At 54.4% G+C, this 23,865-nt stretch overlaps 1 protein-coding gene across 2 annotated transcripts in view; it reads right to left on the reverse strand.

Annotated features, from left to right (window-relative positions):
• The window catches only part of SHISA8 (shisa family member 8), a 41,923-nt gene that overhangs the window by 4,571 nt on the left and 13,487 nt on the right, over window positions 1–23,865 (reverse strand). For both annotated transcript variants that reach the window (XM_030547594.1, XM_030547590.1), the window contains exon 2: window positions 1,499–1,626. In XM_030547594.1, coding sequence (XP_030403454.1) covers window positions 1,499–1,626 — 128 coding nt within the window. The remainder of the gene's footprint in view (window positions 1–1,498; window positions 1,627–23,865) is intronic.

Here is a 23,865-nt window from a genome sequence, read left to right on the forward strand (position 1 = left end):
CCTGGCCCCACCAATCCTCCCATTGCTACCACACAGGGGAGTGCCAAAGGGACAGCATGGAATAGCGATCAGCCCATCCTTCAGCGGAGGAGAAACACTTCCCCACACCTGCCCCGAAAGCAGATACCCTGTGGGGACAACCCCCCTCCACATGCTAGATGACCTCACCTGTTGCCATTCATCAGCACTGGGACTAGCTCCAGCTCTGAGGGGGAAATCCCTGCTCTAGAAGGGTGAGATATAGAATGGATCCCACCCACCCCAGGTACACTCTGGCAGTGCCGGACGCTGACCTGCACCGTATTCTGCAGTGCTTTGCACAGCCTAGCTTTAAAGAACCCAAGCGATGGGACTTTCCGCAGCACCACAGGACTGTTCCACCACCTAACATACCTCACAGCTAGGACAGTTTTCCTCCCTCCTCCATGCTCCTAGCCGCTAGTCTGGGTGCAGCTAGTAACCCCCCATGCTTGGGGGCTCCTGCAGCTCATTCGAGCCGGATGACTGCACTGTGCTCTGACCTGTGAGCTGCAAACATACACTGACTGCTGCCAGGGCAAATGTCACTTCCGATCTTTTGGAGAAGCAAAGCAGGGGACTGTCAGCCCGGAGGGGAGCCTCCCTGCAGAGGCAGCAGGGAGCGCACTGGAGAAGGAGCAGAAGGCACAAATGCGACTTATGCAAGCCTCAAAATCTGCCACCCCACGGCAGGGGCAGACACAGCCGCCACACATCCAAATCAGGGTCGTGTTCCCCTGCACCAGCTGTTATTGGTGGGTATTGTCCCAGAACCAGGAGCAGAAGCATCAGGGCACCCAACCCTCCTGAGCCTCAACATACCCCTCACCCACAGCCCCTGCAACATCCATGAGAGCAGCAGCTACAGGGACGGTGGAGAGAGGCACGGCCTGCTTCCCAGGGGCGTGTCGACAAAGAGCAGTGACAGGGTTCCCAAGTGGGAAATCCGGCCCCTTGAAGAGGAAGGAATTCCCCATTTGAGAGTAGGGTTCTGGTGAATGAATTTCCAGGCACTGTATTCTCCCTGGGAACCCCTGATGCCAGCATGGTGCCCCCAGAACTTCTCATGACCAGTGCCCCATCATGCGGGGTTGACATTAGGAGAGGAGCTTAATGCCAGCCATACTCCTCATGATGAGCATTTTGGCCGGGGGCGCTCTCTCGTCCTGGAGTTCACCGCGGGAGGTAGCTTCCCATGGGCACCGGGCTGCCTTTCATGCTCTACTTTCAATAGAAAATAACAGAAACAAGGGAACAGATTCTCTCCCGTGCATGTTCTGCTACTGCCAGACACCTGCGCCTCCAGGTAAACTGCCCTGCTTGGTTTGCTCCACTTAGGCACCCCCCAGCTCCCTTCCTGCACCCCCTCAAACCTCATTCACATAAATGGAAGGAGTCCGGAAGACCCTTTGCTGCCCACACACCGGTCTCTGCCCAGCACAGCTGGGATTGTGAGGGGGATGGGAGGCGATGCTCTTACCTGTGCCATTTCTGGGGGAGCTCCGGGCAAGCCCGTCACCCATCTGGACCTGGATGCTGCCCACGTGACCGTCAGTCATGTGGTCCGAGGGGCCGTGGCCCGGCTGTTTCAGTAAGTCTGTGAGCGTTCTGGAGACGGCAGAAAGGAAAGCAGCAAAGCAGCGTCACATGAGGGGAGTCTCCGCATCTCCCCGCCTCATGTGCGTATGACACAAACACTTGGTGCAGACATACTGTCACTCTGCCAATGCACCTCAGTTCAGACCCAGAGGGCAGGCGTACACTTCATATGCTGCATTGGTGCAGTTGCACTGCTGCAGCATTTTAGTGAAGATGGATGACACCGATGGGGGAGAGCTCTCCCGTTGGCATTGTTAATCCACCTCCTGAGAGGCGGTAGCTGTGTTGGTGGGAGAAGCTGTCCTGCCATGATAGCCCTGTCTGCACCAGCACTCTAGGTTGGTGTAACTACGTCTCTCAAGGGGTGGATTAATCACATTCTTCTTCGAGTGATTGCTCACATCCATTCCAGTTAGGTGTGCGCGCCGCGCGTGCACGTTCGTCGGAAACTTTTTTACCCTAGCAACTCCAGTGGGCCGGCAGGTCGCCCCCTGGAGTGGCGCCGCCATGGCGCCCAATATATATCCCTGCCGGCCCGCCCGCTCCTCAGTTCCTTCTTACCGCCGTGTCGGTCGTTGGAACTGTGGAGCGCGGCATAGCTGTCCTCCACGTCCCTAGCTCTCCTAGTTATCTATCGTTATCTATTGTTATTCTCTAGTTCTATTACAGTTGTTAAATAGTCTGTTAAGTTGATAGTTAAGTTAATTAGTTGTAAAGTACTTCTTCGCCAGGGGCTTAGCCCTTCCCGGCACCCGGCACCGGGCTCATGCCTGGTTCGCCGGGCTTCAAGCAGTGTGCGGCCTGCAAGAAGCCCATGCCTACCAGCGATCCCCACGAAGCGTGCCTGAAGTGCCTCGGGGAATCGCACAGATCTGACAAGTGCCGCATCTGTAAGGCCTTTAAGCCGAGGACAAAGAAGGAGAGGGATCAAAGGCTCCGAACTCTCCTGATGGAGGCGGCACTTGACCCGACGGCTTCGCAGGCCGTGGTATCGGCACCGGCACCGGATCGCTCCGGCACCGAGAAGACTCCTCGGCACCGACCCTCTCCGGCACTGGAGCCAGAGCCAAGGCCGTCGAAGTCTAATACTCCGGCCAGGCAGACCCGGCTAGAGCGCCCGGCCTCGACATCGGCCGCGGCGCCGCCGGCACCGTTAGCACCGTTGACTCCGGGCCCGGCGGGTCCGTTGAGTCCGGTGCCGCCGAGCTCCCCCATGAGATCTGGGGTTGAGATAGTGGTCCCATCCACACCGGAGACCTTCGCCTCGGCTCGGGACCTTATTGCCCGGACGGAGCCTACTCGGCTGCCACCCCCGGTACCTCCGGTGCGGGTCGCGTCCAGAGGCAAGCCCATGATGTCGGCACCGCCCACAGACAGTCGTTCCCGATCCAGGTCCCGACGTCTTGGGCGCTCCAGATCCCGACGCCGCTCGCAGTCCCGGCACCGCTCCCCTCAGCGGTACCGGTCGCACTCGCGGCACCGGTCGGCATCGAGACGGTCGCGGTCAGGCTCCAGCCGACACCGGCACCGCGACTCCAGGAGCAGGTCCCGACGCTACTCGCCGCACCGGTCGACCTCCCGGCACCGAGCTGGTGGCAGATCCCGGTCCCGGTCCCGATCTCGCTCGACCTCCCAGCACCGAGCTGGTGGCAGGTCCCGGTCGACCTCCCGGCACCGAGCTGGTGGCAGGTCCCGGTCCCGGTCGATCTCCCGGCACCGAGCTGGTAGTAGGTCCCGGCACCGAAGCGGCGCCCGGCACCGAAGCGGCGCCCGGCACCGTGACAGATCCCGGTCCCGGTCCCGCTCCCGGCACCGATATGACTCCCGGCACCGGTCCCCGGCACCGAGACGATCCTCCGTGCCGGCCCGCGCAGACCCGTACTATCCAGGGTCGGCCCCACCGTGGCCCTCGAGGCAGCCGTCCGTATCCTCCCAGGCGGACAGCGGCTATGCGCTGGGCACCGACCGGCAGGCGGCGCTGTTTGCTGATCCGCCGCTGCAGGACCAAGGCCCTCAACAGTGGGGATTCTGGACTCCCTGGGCGTACCATCAGGCCCAGGGCCCCCAGCAGCTCCCTGCTAGGCCGGCGACTGCGGAGCGTAGGGCCCCTGAAGCCTCCTTGTCTCGCCCCCCTCCCTCCCCGGAAGGGGACGAAGGGTCCAAACAGCAGGACTCCGCTGTGGCTCCGGAGACAGAGGCGAGGGCTGAGGAAGACCCTCAGTTGGACACTATTGTGCCTGGGGTCTCATCATCCTCCTCCGCGGATGAGGCGGTGGCGGGTACCTCCTCCAACAGTCCCCCCCCGCTGGATCTTAGGGCGCACCAGGACCTCCTCAGGCGATTGGCTCAAAACCTGAATCTGCAGGCAGAGGAGGTCTCGGAGATAGAGGACCCAATTGTTACCATCCTCTCTTCTGATGCTCCCACCAGGGTCGCCCTGCCCTTTATACGGACCATCCAGGCCAATGCCAATACTATCTGGCAGTCCCCGGCCTCCATCCCTCCGACAGCGAAAGGAGTCGAGAGAAAGTACATGGCCCCTTCTAGGGGCTATGAATATCTACATGTTCACCCCACTCCCGGTTCACTGGTAGTGCAATCGGTGAACGATAGGGAGCGTCACGGCCAGGAGGCTCCGGCCCCCAAGTCCAGAGAGGCCAGGCGGATGGACCTCCTTGGCCGTAAGGTGTATTCGGCTGGGGCGCTGCAGCTCAGGGTCTCCAACCAGCAGGCCCTGCTGAGCAGATATGCCTTTGATTCCTGGGTGGCAGTGGACAAATTTAAGGAGCTGCTGCCACAGGATGCTCGCCAAGAGTTCACGGCCATCTTGGACGAGGGCAAGAAGGTCGCACGCACGGCCTTGCAAGCCTCCTTGGACGCTGCGGACTCGGCTGCCCGTACCCTTGCGTCAGGAGTTACGATGCGTCGCATCTCCTGGCTGCAGGTTTCCGGCCTTCCGCCGGAACTCCAGCATACTATACAAGACCTTCCTTTCGAAGGCCAGGGCCTATTTTCTGACAAAACAGACCCCCGACTCAAGAGTCTGAAAGACAAAAGACGGTTACTCACCTTTGTAACTGTTGTTCTTCGAGATGTGTTGCTCATATCCATTCCAGTTAGGTGTACGCGCCGCGCGTGCACATTCGTCGGAAAACTTTTACCCTAGCAACTCAGTGGGCCGGCAGGTCGCCCCCTAGAGTGGCGCCACCATGGCGCTCCATATATACTCCTGCCGGCCCACCCGCTCCTCAGTTCCTTCTTGCCGGCTACTCCGACAGTGGGGAAGGAGGGCGGGTGCGGAATGGATATGAGCAACACATCTCGAAGAACAACAGTTACAAAGGTGAGTAACCGTCTTTTCTTCTTCGAGTGATTGCTCATATCCATTCCAGTTAGGTGAATCCCAAGCCTTACAAAGGCGGTGGGGTCGGAGTGAAATGTGGCAGAATAAAACTGCCGAGCCAGAGGCTACAGCCTCTCTTGACTGCTGAACCAGGGCATACTGCGAAGCAAAGGTAAGGACCGAGGACCAATGGAGCTTCGTGACAGGTCTCGTGGGTAGAAACACGAGCCAGCAAGGCGGCAGATGAAGCCTGAGCCCTGGTAGAATGCACGGTGATGTGGCTTGGGGAAATATGAGCCAAATCAGAACAAGTGGGGATGTCCGCCATCACCCAAGATGAGATCCTCTGAGAGGAAAACAAGCAAGCCCTCCCTTTGGCCCGCTACCGGGGCAGAGCTGGGGCACCTTAGGAAATGATTCTGTCAGCACAACATAATGCGAGCACTCCACAGATGTCCAAGGAGTGCAACGGTTATGCCCATTGCGTTGAGCTGTGGGTAACATGAAAGGCCAAAACACCTTAGGGAGGAAAGCCGGGTGCGGTCACAACTGCACCTTGTCTTTGTGGAACCTTCGTAAGAGCTCTGATCTCAGAGACCCGTCTGGCCAAGACTAGGTTGAGGCCCCAGGGCGGGGCTGGGCGGCGCACCCGAGGGTGCAAGCGCTCCAAGCCCTTGAGGGACCTCGAACCCATAGAGCGTGGGACACTGAACGTCCATCTTAGCCTGCTGGAAGGTAGGGACGGCTGCTGAGAGTATCCTCAGCGATGATACCGCCAGATCCTGCCGCTGAAGGCCAGAGGCAGGCCAAATAGAGGGGATCGAGACCTCAGCAGGAGCAAGATCGAGCGTACTGCAGCTGTAAAGGAAACGCTTCCACCTGGCTCGGTACGTTGACCAGGTGGAAGGCTGCCTGTCACCCCAACTCAGGTACGCAGGAGCCACCGTGAGGCGAAGAGGCTGCAGGTCCGAGTGACGAAGCCTGTCATTGCCCTGAGTGATGAGGTCTGGGCTGACAGGCCGAGCAACGTGGTATGTCAGTGCTGCCTGGACCACTCTGGAGTGATCATGATGACGCACGCTCCGCCCCTGCGGAATTTGAGCAGGACGTAACGAACCAGTGGGAACAGCGGGAAGGCATAATGCAGTTGGCCGTTCCACGGTATCAGGAATGCGTCCCAGATCGATTCCGAGGAGAGACCTTGGAAGGAGCAGAACACCTGGCATTTCCTGCACTCGCGGTGAGCGAACAGGTCTGTGTGAGGAACCATTTCCACCTCCGGAAAGCGGGACGCCTCACATGGGGCAGAGTGATGACTCGTAAGACAGGAAAGACCTGCTGAGTCAAAGAGATAAGACGTTCCGAACGCCTGGGAGAAAGGACGTCGCCAGCTCCATCGAGCGGGCCATGCAAAAGACCCGGAAATGGATGGCCTCCTGACAAAAAAGGGGGGAGGACTATGTCCCCCCTGAATGCTTATGAAGCACCTGGCCATTGTGTTGGCTGTAAACACCGAGATACAACGGCCTCGCAGCTGCCGCTGGAACCCCTGGCATGCCAGGCGGACTACTCTGATTTTTGGGGCATTAATGAGGAATGCCAGCTCCCTAGAAGACCGAAGGCCTTAAGCTCGGAGGTGACCATGAGCACTCGAGCAGAGAGATGATGCGTCCGCCGTCAGGGGCAGTGAGGGCTGGGGCGGATGAAACCGCATCCTGTCCACACCAAGGAGGGGGTTAGCCACCACTCTAGGGAGCCTAAGGCGTTCGAGGGAACGGTGACTACCATGACCATTGGCTCCCTGTCCAAGCGGTACGCCGAGGTGGGCCGGACTTGGAGAGGACGGAGGCGGAGCTTGGCGTGCTTGGTTACAAACTTGCGGGCAACCATGGACCCAGGAGACTGAGACAAGAATGAGCTGAGGTCGTTGGGAAAGCCTTCAGACCTCAGATGATTGATGCCATCGCCTAAAACCGCAGTTGCGATAAGCAGGCTCCGGCTAGGTAGGAGACCAAGATAGCCCCTAGGAAGCCCAACCTCTGCGTGGGAACCAGAGTGGATTGCTCTATAGTAATCATCAGGCCTTGATCTGTGAATAAGACCGTGACGATGCCCACGGCTGAGTGGGTTGTGCGTCAGAATCTCCTCGGATAAGCGAATCGTCCCAATACGGAAAAACGCATATCCGACATAGCTACGGTAGGCGGCGACTATGGCCGTAAACCGGGAGTATTCACCGCTGGCTATAAAGCGGAGGCATCTCCCGTGCGGAGGGAAGATGGCATTGCGAAAGTACGCGTCCTTCCTATCCAGGGCGGCATAGTAGCCCCCAGGAGGCAAGGATGGAATAATGGTTCCCAGGGATACCATGCAGAACTTTAACCTTATCCCAAACCGGTTGAGTCCATGCAGGACCAGGGAGGTCTGAGACCTGTGTTCGAGTGGGGAACTAGGGCATAACGGGAGTAAAACCCCTAGCCCCTTTCGTCCGCTGAAGGGGGACAGGGCTGGAGCAATTTAAAGGTGGTACCTATGCTCCATCGTGCGCAGGACCCAGCGATCTAAAAGTAACTGGGGCCATGCCAGGAGGAAAGCGGGATCAGGACCCCGTCCTGCGACTGGTACACCGCCCTCCGACGAACCTTGGAAGGTCCGTCTTTGGTCCCAGTGGTAATTGCGAGGGACCTCGACTCTGGCTTTTTAGGGGGCCTGACGTTTGTCTGCGACCACCTTGGCCTTGCCGTTTTCCAGAGTTCTGCCTCTGGCTAGGCACAGAGTATGGCGGCTGGGGCCATAAAGGCCTGCGTTTGGTCGCAAGCGTATACACGCTGAGACGCATTAGGACCCTATTGTCCAGCAGGCTTCGCAGTCTGGGGCTGTCTCTGCCGCGAAGATGCCTTTACCAACAAAGGGTAAATTCTTTCCCCCGTCCTCCAAGACGGCAGCGAACTCTAGGTGGGAGGTTCGAGGGAGAAACTCCTCCACCCAGGTGCTATAATTATCGCAGCTAAGCAAGGCTTGTTGCTTTGCTACCCAGAGGCGCAGGGCCCCTGCAGAGTACACCTTGCATTCGCCAAGGCTCTTTCTGCTTCGGGGCTGGCGCCCGCTGGCCATGATATCAGGATCGTGGTCCTGAGCATAAAATCTGCGCATATGGGATGACACGGATGCGTGTCCGGATGGCCATGGAGGTACTAAAAGAAGGCACGGGCCGAGTCTCTGACTCACTCGGACCTTGCCCAACTCGGCACCGGGGACCGGCATCGGGAGGCGTATCGGTACCTGGAACGAGATCCAGACCCGCAACCAGAACGGTGTCGGGGGTCGACCGAGATCTCGAGGCTCGGAGAAGAGCTACAGGAGTCAAGGTACCTGCCCCGGTGCCAGATGTCGGAACGGTGCCGATAGCGGGTCGGCGAACGGGATACCGACCGGTGCAGCGAGTGTGACCAGTACCGAGGAAAACAGTACCAGGACTGCCAGTGGTGTCCGGCGTGCCGACAGGACTAGGAGTGTCTGCGGGACCGTGATCATGGACGGTGCTGCTCTGCTGTACTGACAGGGGACAGTCCCTTGAAGAGACTGTATTACCCGTACCGGCGGTGCCCGGGTCAGGCAGCACTGACTCTGTCATGGCACTGAGAGCCCTCGCCGTTGGTAACATCTCCGGCGTGCAGGGAACAGCAGGCTCAACCACAGTGCGTACTGGGGAGCTGTCAGGCACCGGATTCGACGGCCCTCGTGGGGCCGGGATCCACGGTACCGAGGTCATTAGAGCTTCGGTAGGTGCCGGTGCCGGGCGAACCGAGTTAGATAAGCTGTCTGGCTGCGGTGCCGTCAGCACTGAAGCAGCGGGAGTAATACGCTCAACCACGGCGCGTGCCGGGGAGCCGTCGGGCACCGGATTCGATAGCCCTTGTGGGACTGGAATCGACGGTGCCGATAGAAGCAGCCGGAACAGGAGCTCAACCACGGCGCGTGCCTGGGAGCCGTCAGGCACCGGATTCTACGGCCCTTGCGGGACCGGGATCGACGGTGCCGACGTCATCGGTGCCGCAGCAGGTGTCGGTGCCGGGCGATCCGACTTAGACTAGCTCTCTGACCGCGGTGCCGTTGGCACGGAAGCAGCCGGAGCATTAGCTCGACCACGGCGCGTGCCGGGGAGCCGTCAGGCACCGGATACTACGGCCCTTGCGGGACCGGGATCGACGGTGCCGACGTCATCGGTGCCGCAGCAGGTGTCGGTGCCGGGCGATCCGACGTAGACGAGCTCTCTGGCTGCGGTGCCGTTGGCACGGAAGCAGCAGGAGCAATACGCTCAACCACGGCGCGTGCCGGGGAGCCGTCAGGCACCGGATTCTACAGCCCGTGTGGGACCGGGATCGACGGTGCCGACGCCATCGGTGCCGCAGCAGGTGTCGGTGCCGGGCGATCCGACGTAGACGATCCCTCTGGCTGCGGTGCCGCTGGCACGGAAGCAGCAGGAGCAATACGCTCAACCACGGCGCGTGCCGGGGAGCCGTCAGGCACCGGATTCTACGGCCCGTGTGGGACCGGGATCGACGGTGCCGACGCCATCGGTGCCGCAGCAGGTGTCGGTGCTGGGCGATCCGACGTAGACGAGCCCTCTGGCTGCGGTGCCGCTGGCACGGAAGCAGCAGGAGCAATACGCTCAACCACGGCGCGTGCCGGGGAGCCGTCAGGCACCGGATTCTACGGCCCTTATGGGACCGGGATCGACGGTGACGACGTCATCGGTGTCGTAGCAGGTGTCAGCGCCGGGCGATCCGAGTAGACGAGCTCTCTGGCTGCGGTGCCGCTGGCACGGAAGCAGCAGGAGCAATACGCTCAACCACGGCGCGTGCCGGGGAGCCGTCAGGCACCGGATTCTACGGCCCTCGTGGGACCGGGATCGACGGTGCCGACGTCGTCGGTGCCGGGCGAGCCATCTTAGACGAGCTGTCTAGCTGTGGTGCAGCTGGCACAGAAGCAGCAGGAGCAGTAAGCTCTACCACGGCGCGAGCCGGGGAGCTGCCAGGCAGCGGATTCCCTGGTCCTGGGGGACTGGAATCGACGGAGCCGAAGTCATCGGTGCCTCTGCAGGTGACGGTGCCGGATAACGCAACTGAGGCGAGCTCTCTGGCTGCGATGCAGGTGGCACGGAAGTAGCGGGAGCAGGGGGCTCAACCACGGCGCGTGCCGGGGAGCCGCCAGGCACCAGCAGGAATCGTAGACTCTCTCGACCTCGGAAGAAGGGAGCGGTGCCGAGTCGACATCGGTGCCGGCGACGGTCGGTGCCGAAAGGCCTTGGTGGTACCGGCGGGGTCCGGTGCCGAGGAGGCGCTTCTGCCCGCCGCTTGAACATCGCTCCGCGCCCAAGGTGGAGGGGCAAGTGAAAGTCCCGCACCTTTTTGTTCTCGGCTTAAAAGCCTTGCAAATGGGGCACTTATCTGTCAAGTGTGATTCCCTGAGGCACTTCAACAGGAGTCATGTAGATCTCTCTTCGGCCGCGGCTTCTGGCAAGCCGGGCCCCTTTTTAAAACCCGGTGAGCCATGCATGGCTCCGGCACTGGGCTCATGGAAGGGGCTACTTCCTGAACCCCGCTAACTAAACTAACCATACAAATATATATATAAAAGTGTTATAACTGCATAATTATATACGAGAAAACGAGTAGCTAGGGAAGTGGAGGTCAGCTAAGCCGCGCTCCACTGTTCCAACGACCGACACGGGCGGTAAGAAGGAACTGAGGAGCGGGTGGGCCGGCAGGAGTATATATGGAGCGCCATGGTGGCGCCACTCTAGGGGGCGACCTGCCGGCCCACTGAGTTGCTAGGGTAAAAGTTTTCCGACGAATGTGCACGCGCGGCGCGTACACCTAACTGGAATGGATATGAGCAATCACTCGAAGAAGAACCGAGTCGTTATGCGGTCCCTCGGGATGCACACTCCCGTGACGCAGCGTAGATCCTTCCGGCCGCAACAACGCAGGCCGTTTTCCCAGTTCCGCCAGCGGCAGGACCTTTACAGGCGCCGCGGCAGGAACGGGAGGCGCAGGCAGTCGGGGAACCAAGGGGGGCAGAACCAAGGCTCCTCAAAACCCCCGCCTGGTCCTAAGCCTTCATTTTGAAGGTGCGCTCGAGGGCGCAGTAACAGTTTCCCCTATGGATCCTTCCCCCCCGTTTTCCAACCGCCTTTCGTTTTTCCTCCCGGCGTGGTCCCAAATAACATCGGACCGCTGGGTCTTAAGCGTGGTGCAGACGGGGTACCGCCTGCAGTTTGTTTCGTTTCCTCCTTCCCGCCCTCCTTCCTCGTCCCTCTTCAGGGACCCCTCTCACGAGCAATTCCTTCGGCAGGAGGTGCAGACGCTCCTCAGCAAAGGAGCTATAGAGGCGGTTCCCGAAAACGAGAAAGGCAAGGGGTTTTATTCCCGCTATTTTCTGATCCCCAAGGCCAAGGGGGGCCTCAGGCCTATCCTCGACCTGCGAGAGCTCAACAAATACCTCGTGAAGTTGAAGTTCCGCATGGTATCCCTGGGGACCATTATTCCATCCCTGGATCCGGGAGACTGGTACGCCGCCCTCGACATGCAGGACGCGTATTTCCACGTTGCCATTTGGCCACGCCACAGACGCTTCCTCCGCTTCGTTGTGGGGGCTCGTCATTATCAATTTGCGGTCCTCCCGTTTGGCCTGTCCACGGCCCCGAGGGTGTTTACAAAATGCATGGCAGTTGTCGTGGCGCATCTTCGGCGCAACCGTGTCCACGTGTTCCCTTATCTGGACGATTGGTTGATTCGGGGCACGTCGGAACAGCAGGTGAACAGCCATGTCCGCGTGATCACCGGCATGTTTGCGAGTCTGGGCCTCTTGATAAACACAGACAAGTCCACCCTGAGGCCCACTCAGAAGGTGGAATTTATCGGGGCCGTCCTGGACGCCACTGTGGGCAGGGCCTCGCTGCCTCGGCAGCGGTTCCAGACCATGGCGGCGATCGTTCAACGCTTGCGGTCAGCCCCGTTGACGTCAGTGAGGACATGTCTAACCCTGTTAGGCCACATGGCGGCGTGCACTTTTGTGACCGACTACGCTCGGCTCCGCATGAGGCCTCTCCAGCTGTGGCTTATCAGTCATTACAGGCCAAGGCAACCGTTAGACATGTTAATCACAATCCCCCAGAAGGTCTTAGATTCCCTCGGCTGGTGGTTGGACCAGTCCGTATTGTGTGCGGGTCTTCCCTTTCACCCGTCTCAGCCCTCGGTATCCCTGACAACGGATGCCTCAGATCTAGGCTGGGGGGCCCACCTAGGGACCCTGCGGACGCAGGGCCTATGGTCCCAGGAGGAGGTGGGGCTACACATCAACATGAGGGAGTTGAGAGCGGTCCGCCTTGCTTGCCAAACGTTTTGTCATCAGCTTCAGGGTCGTTGTGTAGCCGTGTTCACGGACAACACGACGACCATGTATTATATCAACAAGCAGGGCGGCACCAGGTCCTCCTCCCTGTGCCTCGAGGCGATACGACTCTGGGACTTTTGCGTAGCCCACTCCATTCACCTCAGGGCTTCCTTCCTTCCCGGAGTACGGAACACGCTGGCGGATCGATTGAGCAGATCCTTCCTGTCACACGAGTGGTCCCTTCGCCCGGACGTCGCTCTCTCCATTTTCCGGAGGTGGGGTTATCCCCGGGTGGACCTCTTCGCGTCCAAGGGGAACAGGAAGTGCCAAGCGTTCTGCTCCTTTCAGGGCAGGGAGCCGGGGTCGATAGCGGATGCCTTCCTCATCCAGTGGTCGACCCACCTGTACTATGCACGTTCCCTCTGGTCCACAAGGTCCTCCTGAAGGTGCGCAGGGACAGGGCTCTCGTGATCATGGTGGCCCCGGCGTGGCCCAGGCAGCACTGGTACACCATGCTGCTGGACTTGGCCATAGCCGACCCAGTTCCCCTGCCCCTTCATCCGGACCTGATTACCCAGGACCACGGGACCCTCTGTCACCCAGACCTGCAGTCGCTGCACCTAGCGGCGTGGCTCCTGCGTGGCTGACTGGTTCCGAGCTGCGCTGCTCTACGCCTGTGAGAGAGGTGCTCTTGAGCAGTAGGAAACCGTCCACAAGAGCCACATATTCTGCGAAGTGGAAGTGCTTCTCCTGTTGGTGCGTAGAGAGAAATCTCCGCCCTATGGAAGTTTCGGTATCCGAAATCTTAGACTACGTTTTGTCCCTCAAAGGGCAAGGTCTGGCCTTATCGTCGTTGCGAGTCCACCTAGCAGCTATCTCCACCTTTCACCCGGGTGCGGACGGTCGCTCCGTTTTTTCTCACCCGACGGTGTCGAGATTCCTTAAAGGGCTGGAACGTTTATTCCCTAACGTCCGTCCCCCTGCTCCAACCTGGGATCTTAACCTGGTGTTGTCCCGGCTCATGGGGCCCCCCTTTGAGCCGTTAGCTACTTGCTCCCTGCTCTACCTCTCTTGGAAAACTGCCTTTCTAGTGGCTATCACCTCAGCTAGACGGGTGTCGGAGCTCCGAGCTCTGGTGGTAGACCCCCATATACGGTCTTCCACAAGGATAAGGTGCAGCTGAGGCCACACCCTGCTTTTCTGCCCAAGGTGGTCTCAGCCTTTCATATCAACCAAGAGATTTTCCTTCCGGTTTTTTTCCCAAAACCTCACTCCTCAGGCAGGGAGCAGCAGCTCCACTCGCTGGATGTCCGTAGGGCTCTCGCGTTCTACATAGAGAGGACTAAGCCCTTCCGAAAATCCCCCCAACTTTTCGTGGCGGTAGCAGATCGTATGAAAGGTCTTCCTATCTCCTCCCAGAGGATATCCTCTTGGGTTACGTCCTGTATCAGGACTTGTTATGACTTGGCCCATGTCCCTACGGGCCGTGTGACTGCGCATTCTACCAGGGCGCAGGCGTCGTCGCTGGCTTTCCTAGCCCGTGTGCCCATCCAGGAGATCTGTCGGGCAGCGACCTGGTCATCGGTCCACACCTTTGCTTCCCACTACGCCCTGGTCCAGCAGTCGAGGGAGGATGCGGCCTTCGGAACTGCAGTGCTCCGGGCCGCGACTTCTCACTCCGACCCCACCGCCTAGGTATGGCTTGGGAGTCACCTAACTGGAATGGATGTGAGCAATCACTCGAAGAAGAAAAGACGGTTACTCACCTTTGTAACTGTTGTTCTTCGAGATGTGTTGCTCACATCCATTCCACACCCGCCCTCCTTCCCCACTGTCGGAGTAGCCGGCAAGAAGGAACTGAGGAGCGGGCGGGCCGGCAGGGATATATATTGGGCGCCATGGCGGCGCCACTCCAGGGGGCGACCTGCCGGCCCACTGGAGTTGCTAGGGTAAAAAAGTTTCCGACGAACGTGCACGCGCGGCGCGCACACCTAACTGGAATGGATGTGAGCAACACATCTCGAAGAACAACAGTTACAAAGGTGAGTAACCGTCTTTTATATTGAAGTAATTCTGTAGTGTAGACCTCCCCACAGAAATCCTGGTTATTCCAGCCTAGGGCTCAATATAGCACTGCCAATGCGCCTCCACTCTGCCCGTAGATCCCACTGCTATTCCAGTGCTGTCTCCCAGTGCCTCTCATTCCCAGCAATGGCCGAACAAACCAGAAGTCATGGTGGCCAAATGCCAAACTCACCTGCCAACCGAAGTGGGATCTGAACTCTGTGCTAGCCAAAGATAGAAGGAAAGGCCAAGCCCCACCTAGCCATGCCCCTCCAGCATGCTCAGCCTTGTAGCATGATCCACTTCCTCTTGAAAAGCATGAACACTGTGGGGCACTTTGTCAATATTACAAGGAAGGCCCCTGCCTCCTAGTAAATCATCAGTTGTTGTTAATGTTAAAGGGGTCGGGGTCGGGGGGCGGGCAGGAGAATAAACTAGTGAAATCTTTGTGTTCATCACACTGCCCTCTTCCCCCTCCTGCACATCCAGAAGCTGGATAGACCCATTTGCATAACTAGATTAAAATAAAGAAAGACACGAGGCTTGGCCATGGTTATGGCCTTTGGGGATACAATACCTAAAGGGTGTAAAAGCAGTGAGGGAGAGGAATTGTTCCAAGTGAACCAAAGGTGTATAACTAGGTGTAATGGGGGTGAAACAGAGGCAGAAAACTCAGGCTGAATAACAGGAGAGGTTTCCCAAAAGCTAGAACTACCAAAGTGTGGAATTGTCTGCTGAGGGAAGCAATGGAAACCCCAGGGCTTGAGTCATTTCAAACAGAAGTGGAGAAAGCCCTGCAGAAGAGACTGTAGGGAAAGATCCGGCATCAGCAGGGATGTGGATGAGCCAGATGTGACCTTCCTTGGCTGTTCTGTCCATTTTTAATCATCCCTTTATTAATAATGACATTAAAGAACATTACATAAGCATCATTTATTTAACATTCATGTCTGAAGACATCCCAGAAATTCCATGGTGCACGGAAGCTCCCAGAGCAACGTATATGCTCAGAAACCAGAACAGCCAGGGACAGCAGGTTCCAGAATCAGATACCCATGGTGCTATTTGTATGAAAATTAGCATAAAACCCAAGCCTATCCTGCCACGAAAGACCATGCAAGGAGCATCCAGATAGATTTTTTTCTGCCTCTAATCCGTATGATCATTCTCAACCCCCCGCCCCCACTTTCCTTCTGAACACAGATTCGCTGCTTTTACTCCATATTTATCACATATTCCACTGCGGATGCTTCTGTCACAACCTGGCCCTGTCCCCCCATCTGGACAGACACCCGTCTCTTGGGAGTGGACCCAACCACTGGATCCCACAAGCTCCTAAGCCAATCAGGTCTGGGTAGAGCCTGGTCATTGGTCCTAGCTCTGGGTTTCTCAGCCTCACTCCCAGGTATCTGTCTCTGACCCTGTGTGCCTAGGGCAGCCCTCACTGGAAATGCCAAGGTCAGGGCAGGCTGCAAAAGGGAGAGCAGATACTCCCAAGACAGGTGGGTAACACTGAAGTTAAACTCCACAGCCAGTCACAAATGGTGCTTCTGCTCCACACACTGGTTATCAAGAAGCAAAAAAATAAATCTCACAGCCCCTTTTATTTCATTCCAATTCTTTGGCTCCCAGTCAGCACATAGATCCAGTACAGTGAGAAATTATTTTAAACTTGGCTCACGTATACAAAATGTTCTTCTGACCCCAAAGGGTCAGTCACACTACCAGGTCAGTATGAGTTTGGATCTTACCCAAAATACACGCTGCCAGCCAGTCCTTAAGCATCTAAAACTAAGGGCTTATTATAAATGTAAGCAGTCAGGATGAGCTCTACCCTGACATCTGGTGGTGAATTATGGGAAGTGTGGAAAGAATTTCAGAAAGCGTGGAATCTCTGGTGTTTGCATGGGCACACCCAGCATAGCCTAAGGCAGCCTGGGATGGTTATTTTGACAGCTCTGGGATCCCCAATTTCTTTGTTATTGGGTCAGGATAAATAAAGTGTTGCCACCCGATTATGTGAATGAGGAACTACGAAACTGCTTTATGACAGAGATGTCTCAATATAAATTAAGTGACACTTGCTAGACAAGGGACATGGGTTCCAAAACCCAGTGAAGGGAGAGAGGTTGGGGACTGGTCTGTGTACCTGATGGTATGGGCCCCTTTTGAGGGTCTGGAACACCAATTTCACATTCTCCTCTCTCCGCTGTTAAAAAGTAGAGCTAGTTCTGATTCCATTAGGAATCTATCTAAAGGCCGCTGAGCTGAATTCGTGTTGGACCAATGGTACACCACCATCAGAGCTCCCCTACTATGAGCTGAAATCATTAAGAGTTGAAATTACTGAGCTGAGAGCACTAAGTGCTGTGCTAACTAGTGGGGGAGCCTGAGGACCTGTCACTAAGTGGCTGGCAGAGTGGAGCAGTTTGCAGCATGTTGGAGCCTATGGAACAGTGAGCAGAGTGGAGCGGTTTGCAAGGACGGCTGGAGCGGCGGCACAGCTGGTGAGGTGGAGCTGGTCGTGGTGAAGGCTGCAGCAGAACTCCACGGAGAGGTGGAGCAGTTGGCCTTGGCCCAAGTAAGGTGCCCCTTACCACTCTGTGTGGGCCCCACCACCCTGTGTGGGCCCCCCCCCCATTTCCACTCAAGCTGAGGGGCGTAAAACTCTGCAGATAAACTTTTGAACTCTGGGGTGGTGCTGACCAGAGACTTTTGGGTTGTTGGACTTTGGGGTGATTGGACTTAAGGCCCTAAGGGGGAAAGGACATTGCCAAATGTACTTGGAGGTGGGTTTTTGCTTATGGTTTGTGTTATAATCCTGTTTGTGGTATTTCTCCAGTGTGATGCCGCAGTTTCCCTCCTTTATTAAAAGGATTTTGCTACACTTAGACTCCGTGCTTGTGAGAGGGGAAGTATTGCCTCCTAGAGACGCCCAGGGGAGTGGTATGTAAGCGTCCCAGGTCACTGGGTGGGGGCTCAAGCCAGTTATGCATGGTGTTATTGAAACAAAACCCCTGGATACTGAATCCGGCCCTGGTTGCTGCCAACTCAGAGGGGCAGAAGGGTTACATAAAGAAAAAAGAAAGATTAAGTAGCGAGATGTTAAATGGTAAAACAGACACATACAAACAAAGATTCAAAGTCCATATATCTGTTTCTTAGCAGTATTGGTGAGTTTGCTGGCTTGAATGTCCCTCTGGACACATCCACAGCTTTGTTCAGAGCTTCCTGTGTAGGAAGGTTACTCCAGAGGTAAGAAGCAGGAATGAAGACAAGAGGCAGGACTGAAGACAAAATGGAGAAGATGAAGCTGCCTTTTATAGTCTTTTACCAGGCCACTTGTATTTCCTTTGTTTCAAACACAAGCTGCCCAGCACATGGCCTGTCTACAGGCACACCTCTGCATGTCTTGCTGAATCCCATGGTGTATCTCTGACCCTTTCAATGGGTTCATTGTGCAGCTGATGTCCCTTGATGGTCCATCAAGCAGACTAGGCAGTGCTAATGCCAATCTGTCTGGGGGTGTCATCCAGATGTACAGCACGAGTTTGAAATACAGATACTCCCTACATATCTATAACTCATAATAAAAAGGTGTTACAAACATATAAACAAAATTAGCATACAGTAACTCCTCACTTAAAGTCATCCCAATTAATGTTGTTTCATTGTTACGTTGCTGATCAATTAGGGAACATGCTTGGTTAAAGTTCTGCAATGCTCCCTTCTAACGTTGTTTAGCAGTTGCCTGCTTTGTCCACTGCTTGCAGGGAGAGCAGCCCGGTGGAGCTAGCTGGTGGGTGCTTGGAACCAGGGTGGAGCCCCCTATCAGCTCCCCACCCCACTAAGTTCCCTGTGCAGCAGCTGCCCAGCAGTCTACCAAATGCAGCTGTCCCTCCCCCCATTGCCATGTGCTGCTCCTGGCCTCTGCCTTGGAGTTGTTCCCCGAGACTCCTGCTTGCTGTGGCGGGGGAAGGAACAGGGGGGCTAATGTCAGGGTGCCCCCCTCCCCCCTGCACCCTGCTTACCCCATCTTCCGTAGAGCAGGGGAGACACATGACAGAGGGAGCTTCCAGGCAGCAGCAGCTTTCAGGGTCAACATGGCAAGCAAGCAAGCAAAGCACTAAAGAGTTACAGAGCTTTGCAAAATAAGAGTTCTGAGACATATCAATACCGAGTCTGCTCTCGCCCTTTCTGTGAGGCCAAGATCTGGTCAGCATCTCAGGACAGGCAGAGTGCTTTCTGCCTTCTCTCTCTCTCTCCAGCCTGGTCTCCTGGTATGTGGCAGTGGCCAGCCCCCCTCACAGAGATCATCCTCCTCAAATACCATCTCTGACCCCTTGTGCCCATGTTCGCAGGCTGAGAATCTCCAGCCCCTTCCCCTTCTGGGTAGTGAGCTTGTGTTCCATGTGGATGGCCAATAGCTGAGACACAGAGCTGATTACTCTAGTTTGTTTTGTGATGGCTTCTCAGTCACAGTCTTTCAGCAAGGCCCCTCCCGCACTGCTCCTTGGAAGGGCAGTGTGTGGGATGCAGCATAATAACCTGGCCCTGGACAAGGTGAGACCCGGGCTCGGCTCCTAAAACAAAAGGATATCCTACTCCAAAATGGAGGTTACCATCCAAAATGGAGTTTGCAATTTGATACAGACATAGCCTACTTTGTCATAGCTTCTATACACGGGTCATTCCTGTATCACGTTTAAGTGTGTCTTGGCATCTGGACAAAGAACTCAGACTCAGTACTGAAGTACATAACCATGAACTTTACATTAGTTTCCCCTGCACTACAAGGGAATTCTCACAGCTTTCACCAAACTTCTAAAGTCCTGGACTAGCATTCACAGTGCTGAATGTAAAACCAGAGATGGATTCTCTGAGGCCAGTCCCTTTGTCAGTTGTTCCAGATCCCAGTCTGCAAGATAGAAGGGCTGTTCCAAGACCTTTATGTTTCACTCCGGCCCCTGTCAGCGGTTGGTGAACATCATAAGCTAACTCTAATAGTAGCCACTGGGGACAGTGCTTAGAAAGCAATTACCATTGGGTTATCATCTTGCATCATTCTCTGAGAATTCGCACCAACTGCGATCTTGGACTTTTTGTTAATCTCAGAATATTTCAGTGCTGGTCTTTTGATGGCAACCTTTGTTTAATTCCCCAACAGTTTTCTTTTGCCAGCCATTGCTGTACCATTCTGTATTAGTCTCCAAGAGCATTCTGCCTGTGACAAATGAGAGAGAGTTTGCTTAGGTTGACTAACATGGCCATGAATCTCCATAAATGCTCCTTGATTTGGGGTCTTTCTATTTGCACAATTGACTCCACTTTTCTTGGGTCCAGTCTTTGTTGCTGAGTCCATGTCCCACATAACTGCCCTCACTCAGCCTGACCTGGCATTTGTTCCTGTTTGATCTCTGGCATGCTGCAGGATTGGTTTCATTCTAAATCAGCAGGTCATCAACAATAATTACTTCCATCCCATCCAGATCCTCAAAGATCTAGGACAGGACACATTAGTACAGCTCAGGGGCTGAGGCAATCCCAAAAAGAAGTAGCTCTAGCCCACTTCCTCCCCCTTCCCCACAAACCCAAGAGGGATGTTAAAGGCACCACAGAGTTTTGGTTTGATTTGTATTTTGGTGTGAGGATTTGAACTGGGTTTTCTTTTATAAGAACTGATTCACATTCCTCCCCACTCTGTGCCCCTCCACCGAAAATACTAATTTTTCACCTTTTTACAGCCATAGCTATGAGTCAGTTTCAGCAGGCTGGAAACTGGTGGGCTAGGCTTTTATCTTTTGTCTCTGGCAGTGGAAGGACATCTCTGTCACTGAAGACCATACTACCCGAGGCAACTGGCTTCTTCTTCCTTTATCAGCACTCAAACAGGCCTCTTGCATCAGCAAGTTCAATGTTATTTGACCTACATTTTCTTGGTCCTCTTTGTGAAGTCTGGTAATTCTTTACATGCGACTTTCCCCCTTGAAATAAAAAGAACATCAATACCAGCAATCCAAAGCAACTTTACAATATCAAAACTGTGTAGACAGCTCTCAATGCGAATTGATGCTATAATAAAAACAGAGTGCAAAGACCAACAGTAAGCAGCAACCCTATAAACACAATGAAAGTTTGCAAAGCTTTATGTGCATAAGCAACCCTATAACAACAAACAAAGCTCACAGTCTCAAGCAAACCTCCTATCATAACCTTAGTCCCAGATCTGGACCTTAGTGTCCAAAATATGGGGGTTAGCATGAAAACCTCCAAGCTTAGCTACCAGCTTGGACCTGGTACTTGCTGCCACCACCCAAAAAATTAGAGTGTTTTGGGGCCCTCTGGTCCCCCTGAAAAACCTTCCCTGGGGACCCCAAGACCCAAATCCCTTGAGTCTCACAACAAAGGGAAATAATCCTTTTTCCCTTCCCCCCTCCAGGTGCTCCTGGAGAGATACACAGACACAAGCTCTGTGAATCCAAACAGAGGGACTCCCCCTCTCCGTTCCCGGTCCTGGAAACAAAAAGGACTTTCCTATTCCCCCAGAGGGAATGCAAAATCAGGCTAGCCAATTCAACACACACCGATCTCCCCTGATTTCTTCCTCCCACCAATTCCCTGGTGAGTACAGACTCAATTTCCCTGAAGTAAAGAAAAACTCCAACAGGTCTTAAAAGAAAGCTTTATATAAAAAAGAAAGAAAAAATACAAATGGTCTCTCTGTATTAAGATGATACAATACAGGGTCAATTGCTTAAAAGAATATTGAATAAACAGCCTTATTCAAAAAGAATACAAATCAAAGCACTCCAGCACTTATATTCATGCAAATACCAAAGAAAAGAAACCATATAACTTACTATCTGATCTCTTTGTCCTTACACTTAGAAACAGAAGATTAGAAAACAGAACTACTTCTCCAAAGCACAGAGAAAGCAGGCAGCCAGAAAACAAAGACCCCAGACACACAATTCCCTCCACCCAAAGTTGAAAAAATCCGGTTTCCTGATTGGTCCTCTGGTCAGGTGCTTTAGGTGAAAGAGACATTAACCCTTAGCTATCTGTTTATGACACCTCCCCCACTCCCAGCCAACACAAAGAATATACCAGGAACTTCTACAATAGCCAAGAGAACTCTTAAATAGGGACAATGTCACAAACACGTTAAAGTATAAAAAAATATTAGATTTCACCAACTTCCAGAGTCACTGTCGAGAGCAATGGTGCTCAGTCAGGGGCACATGTACCCCTGAGGATACACACAGGTCTTCCTGGGGGTATCACAACTCATCTAGAGATTTGCCTAGTTTTACAACAGGCTACATAAAAAGCTCTAGTGAAGTCAGTACAAACTAACATTTCATACAGACAATGACTTGTTTATACCTCTCTGTATACTATACACTGAAATGTAAGTACAAGATTTATATTTCAGTTGATTTATTTTATAATTATATGGTAAAAATGAGAAAGTCAGCAATTGTCAGTAACAGTGTTGCTGTGTTCTTATATCTGATTTTGTAAGCAAGTCATTTTTAAGTGAGGTGAAACTTGAGGGTGCGCAAGACAAATCAGACTCGTGAAAGGGGCACAGTAGTCTGGAAGAGTTGAGCAGCACTGCACTAGAGCAACCCCACAACAAATCTATGTGTGCTGTGCACTGTTAGTGTAACACTGAGCGGGTCATTAGCAGCAGGGCTTGGGTTTGGAACCTCTGGAGCTTAATGCACAAGCCTCTACTGCTTGAGCTAAGACCCAGGGCTGTTAAGCTTGCTACGGGGTGGGCTATCAACCTTTATGTGGCCTAACCACCACTGAGTGGGCATGTCTTACACTAGCAAAAAACCCTACAATAGGCCATTGTGAACAGCCCAAACAAACAACCAATGAGCGTATGCAAACATTCCTGAGAATCCCTCCAATGACAGACTGATGTGAGCACCCCCAGAAACCCATGTGCACAAACCAGTGCTCAGAAAAAACCCTACAGAAACAAAAGCGTTGCAGCCTATCACTTAGCAACAGCCCTCTGACAACAAACATACACTGCCCAGTGTTCTTCAGCAAACCTAAAACAACAGGCAGGCACATGCAATGACAGAAACATGTTAGTAAAGATGGAGAGATCAAGCTGGGGAGCCAGAGCCTGACAATCCAACCAAGCTCCCAGGTCTGACTAACCCCCAGCTTTTGGATACTTTGGATCCAACCCCGACTGCAGTTGAGGCCCATCTCTGGAGGGACCCACTGGTAATTCTTTTCCAACCCATCAGCAAGAGGACTCAGAGCAGGGGGAAGGAGACAGTGTGGCCATCCAAGAAGCAGAGCGGCAAATTAGTGACAGTCACGGGTGACATTGCCCAAAGCCAGGATGAATTCTTCACCTCTGCACTCAGAGGGAAGCTGAAGGTCTCAGGCTGGTGACTGGCAAGGAGGAGTGGGGAAACCAGGGAATCACTGAGTGAGTAGAAATGTGGCTGCTCAGTGGGGGTGCTGCAGGGTACCTACCTCAGGGCTGAGTTGGGTTACTGCACTGGCCTCCCACACTGACGTTCAAATCATTAGCTAAAGCAACACGTGAGATAAGCTTGGGAGTCTCAGCTTAGTCTCCAGTGGAACGGTATCAGCATGACTTAGATTGTAAGCTTTTTAGGGCAGGGACTGTCTTGCTCTGTTTGTACAGCACCTGGCACACTGGAGTTGTGGTCCATAACTAGGACTCCTAGGCACTGCTCCCAATACAGATAATAAAACAGCCATCATCACCACCACATATGGACCACAAAATTCATCAAGAATGGCAATCAATCGCTGAAAAGAGGCCCACTACAGGAGTGGTAGGATATGTTGTCGGTCAAGATCAAGGTGCATTGGCTAGACTGGGCCTGGAATAGCAGGGGGTGCTGACAGTAAGGACTGAGGAGACCTGGCAAAGCAGTGGGAGGAGGAGTGGGTTTGGCCCTTGGACTGAAATAGGGGGTGAGGTAGGTCAGGATCATGATATTGGAGCGTTATGAATGCGTTGTTGCTGCTAGAATATTATTTGTATTCTGGTAGCAAATAGCGGCCTATTGTGATAATTGGGCCTGCACATTTACCCTAATTGTAAGCTCAACTGTAAAAAGTGTGTGAAAGTTCCTAAGATATCACAATAACTTGTCCCAACACATGCTGATGGGGGAAAAGGTATGAAACGCAGACAGAATGACTGGTGTACACAGACACAATAGCGCTACGGAATTAGTCCAACCAGAAAGGCCTACTGATATAACTCAAGGACTGTGTTAAGATCATGCTTGGCAAACAAGAAAGTATGGGCCCAGAATTCAATTAACCAAAACTGGTGGGTAAAACATTCAGCCGAATTGGTGAACAAAGTAAGAGGGGAATGAGCTATTCCACCCATCGCTCCCTTTTTGGGTCCTTAAAGAAAGAAATTTAGT

Source organism: Gopherus evgoodei, chromosome 1 (assembly GCF_007399415.2).
Source record: "Gopherus evgoodei ecotype Sinaloan lineage chromosome 1, rGopEvg1_v1.p, whole genome shotgun sequence".
Lineage (NCBI taxonomy): Eukaryota > Metazoa > Chordata > Testudines > Testudinidae > Gopherus > Gopherus evgoodei.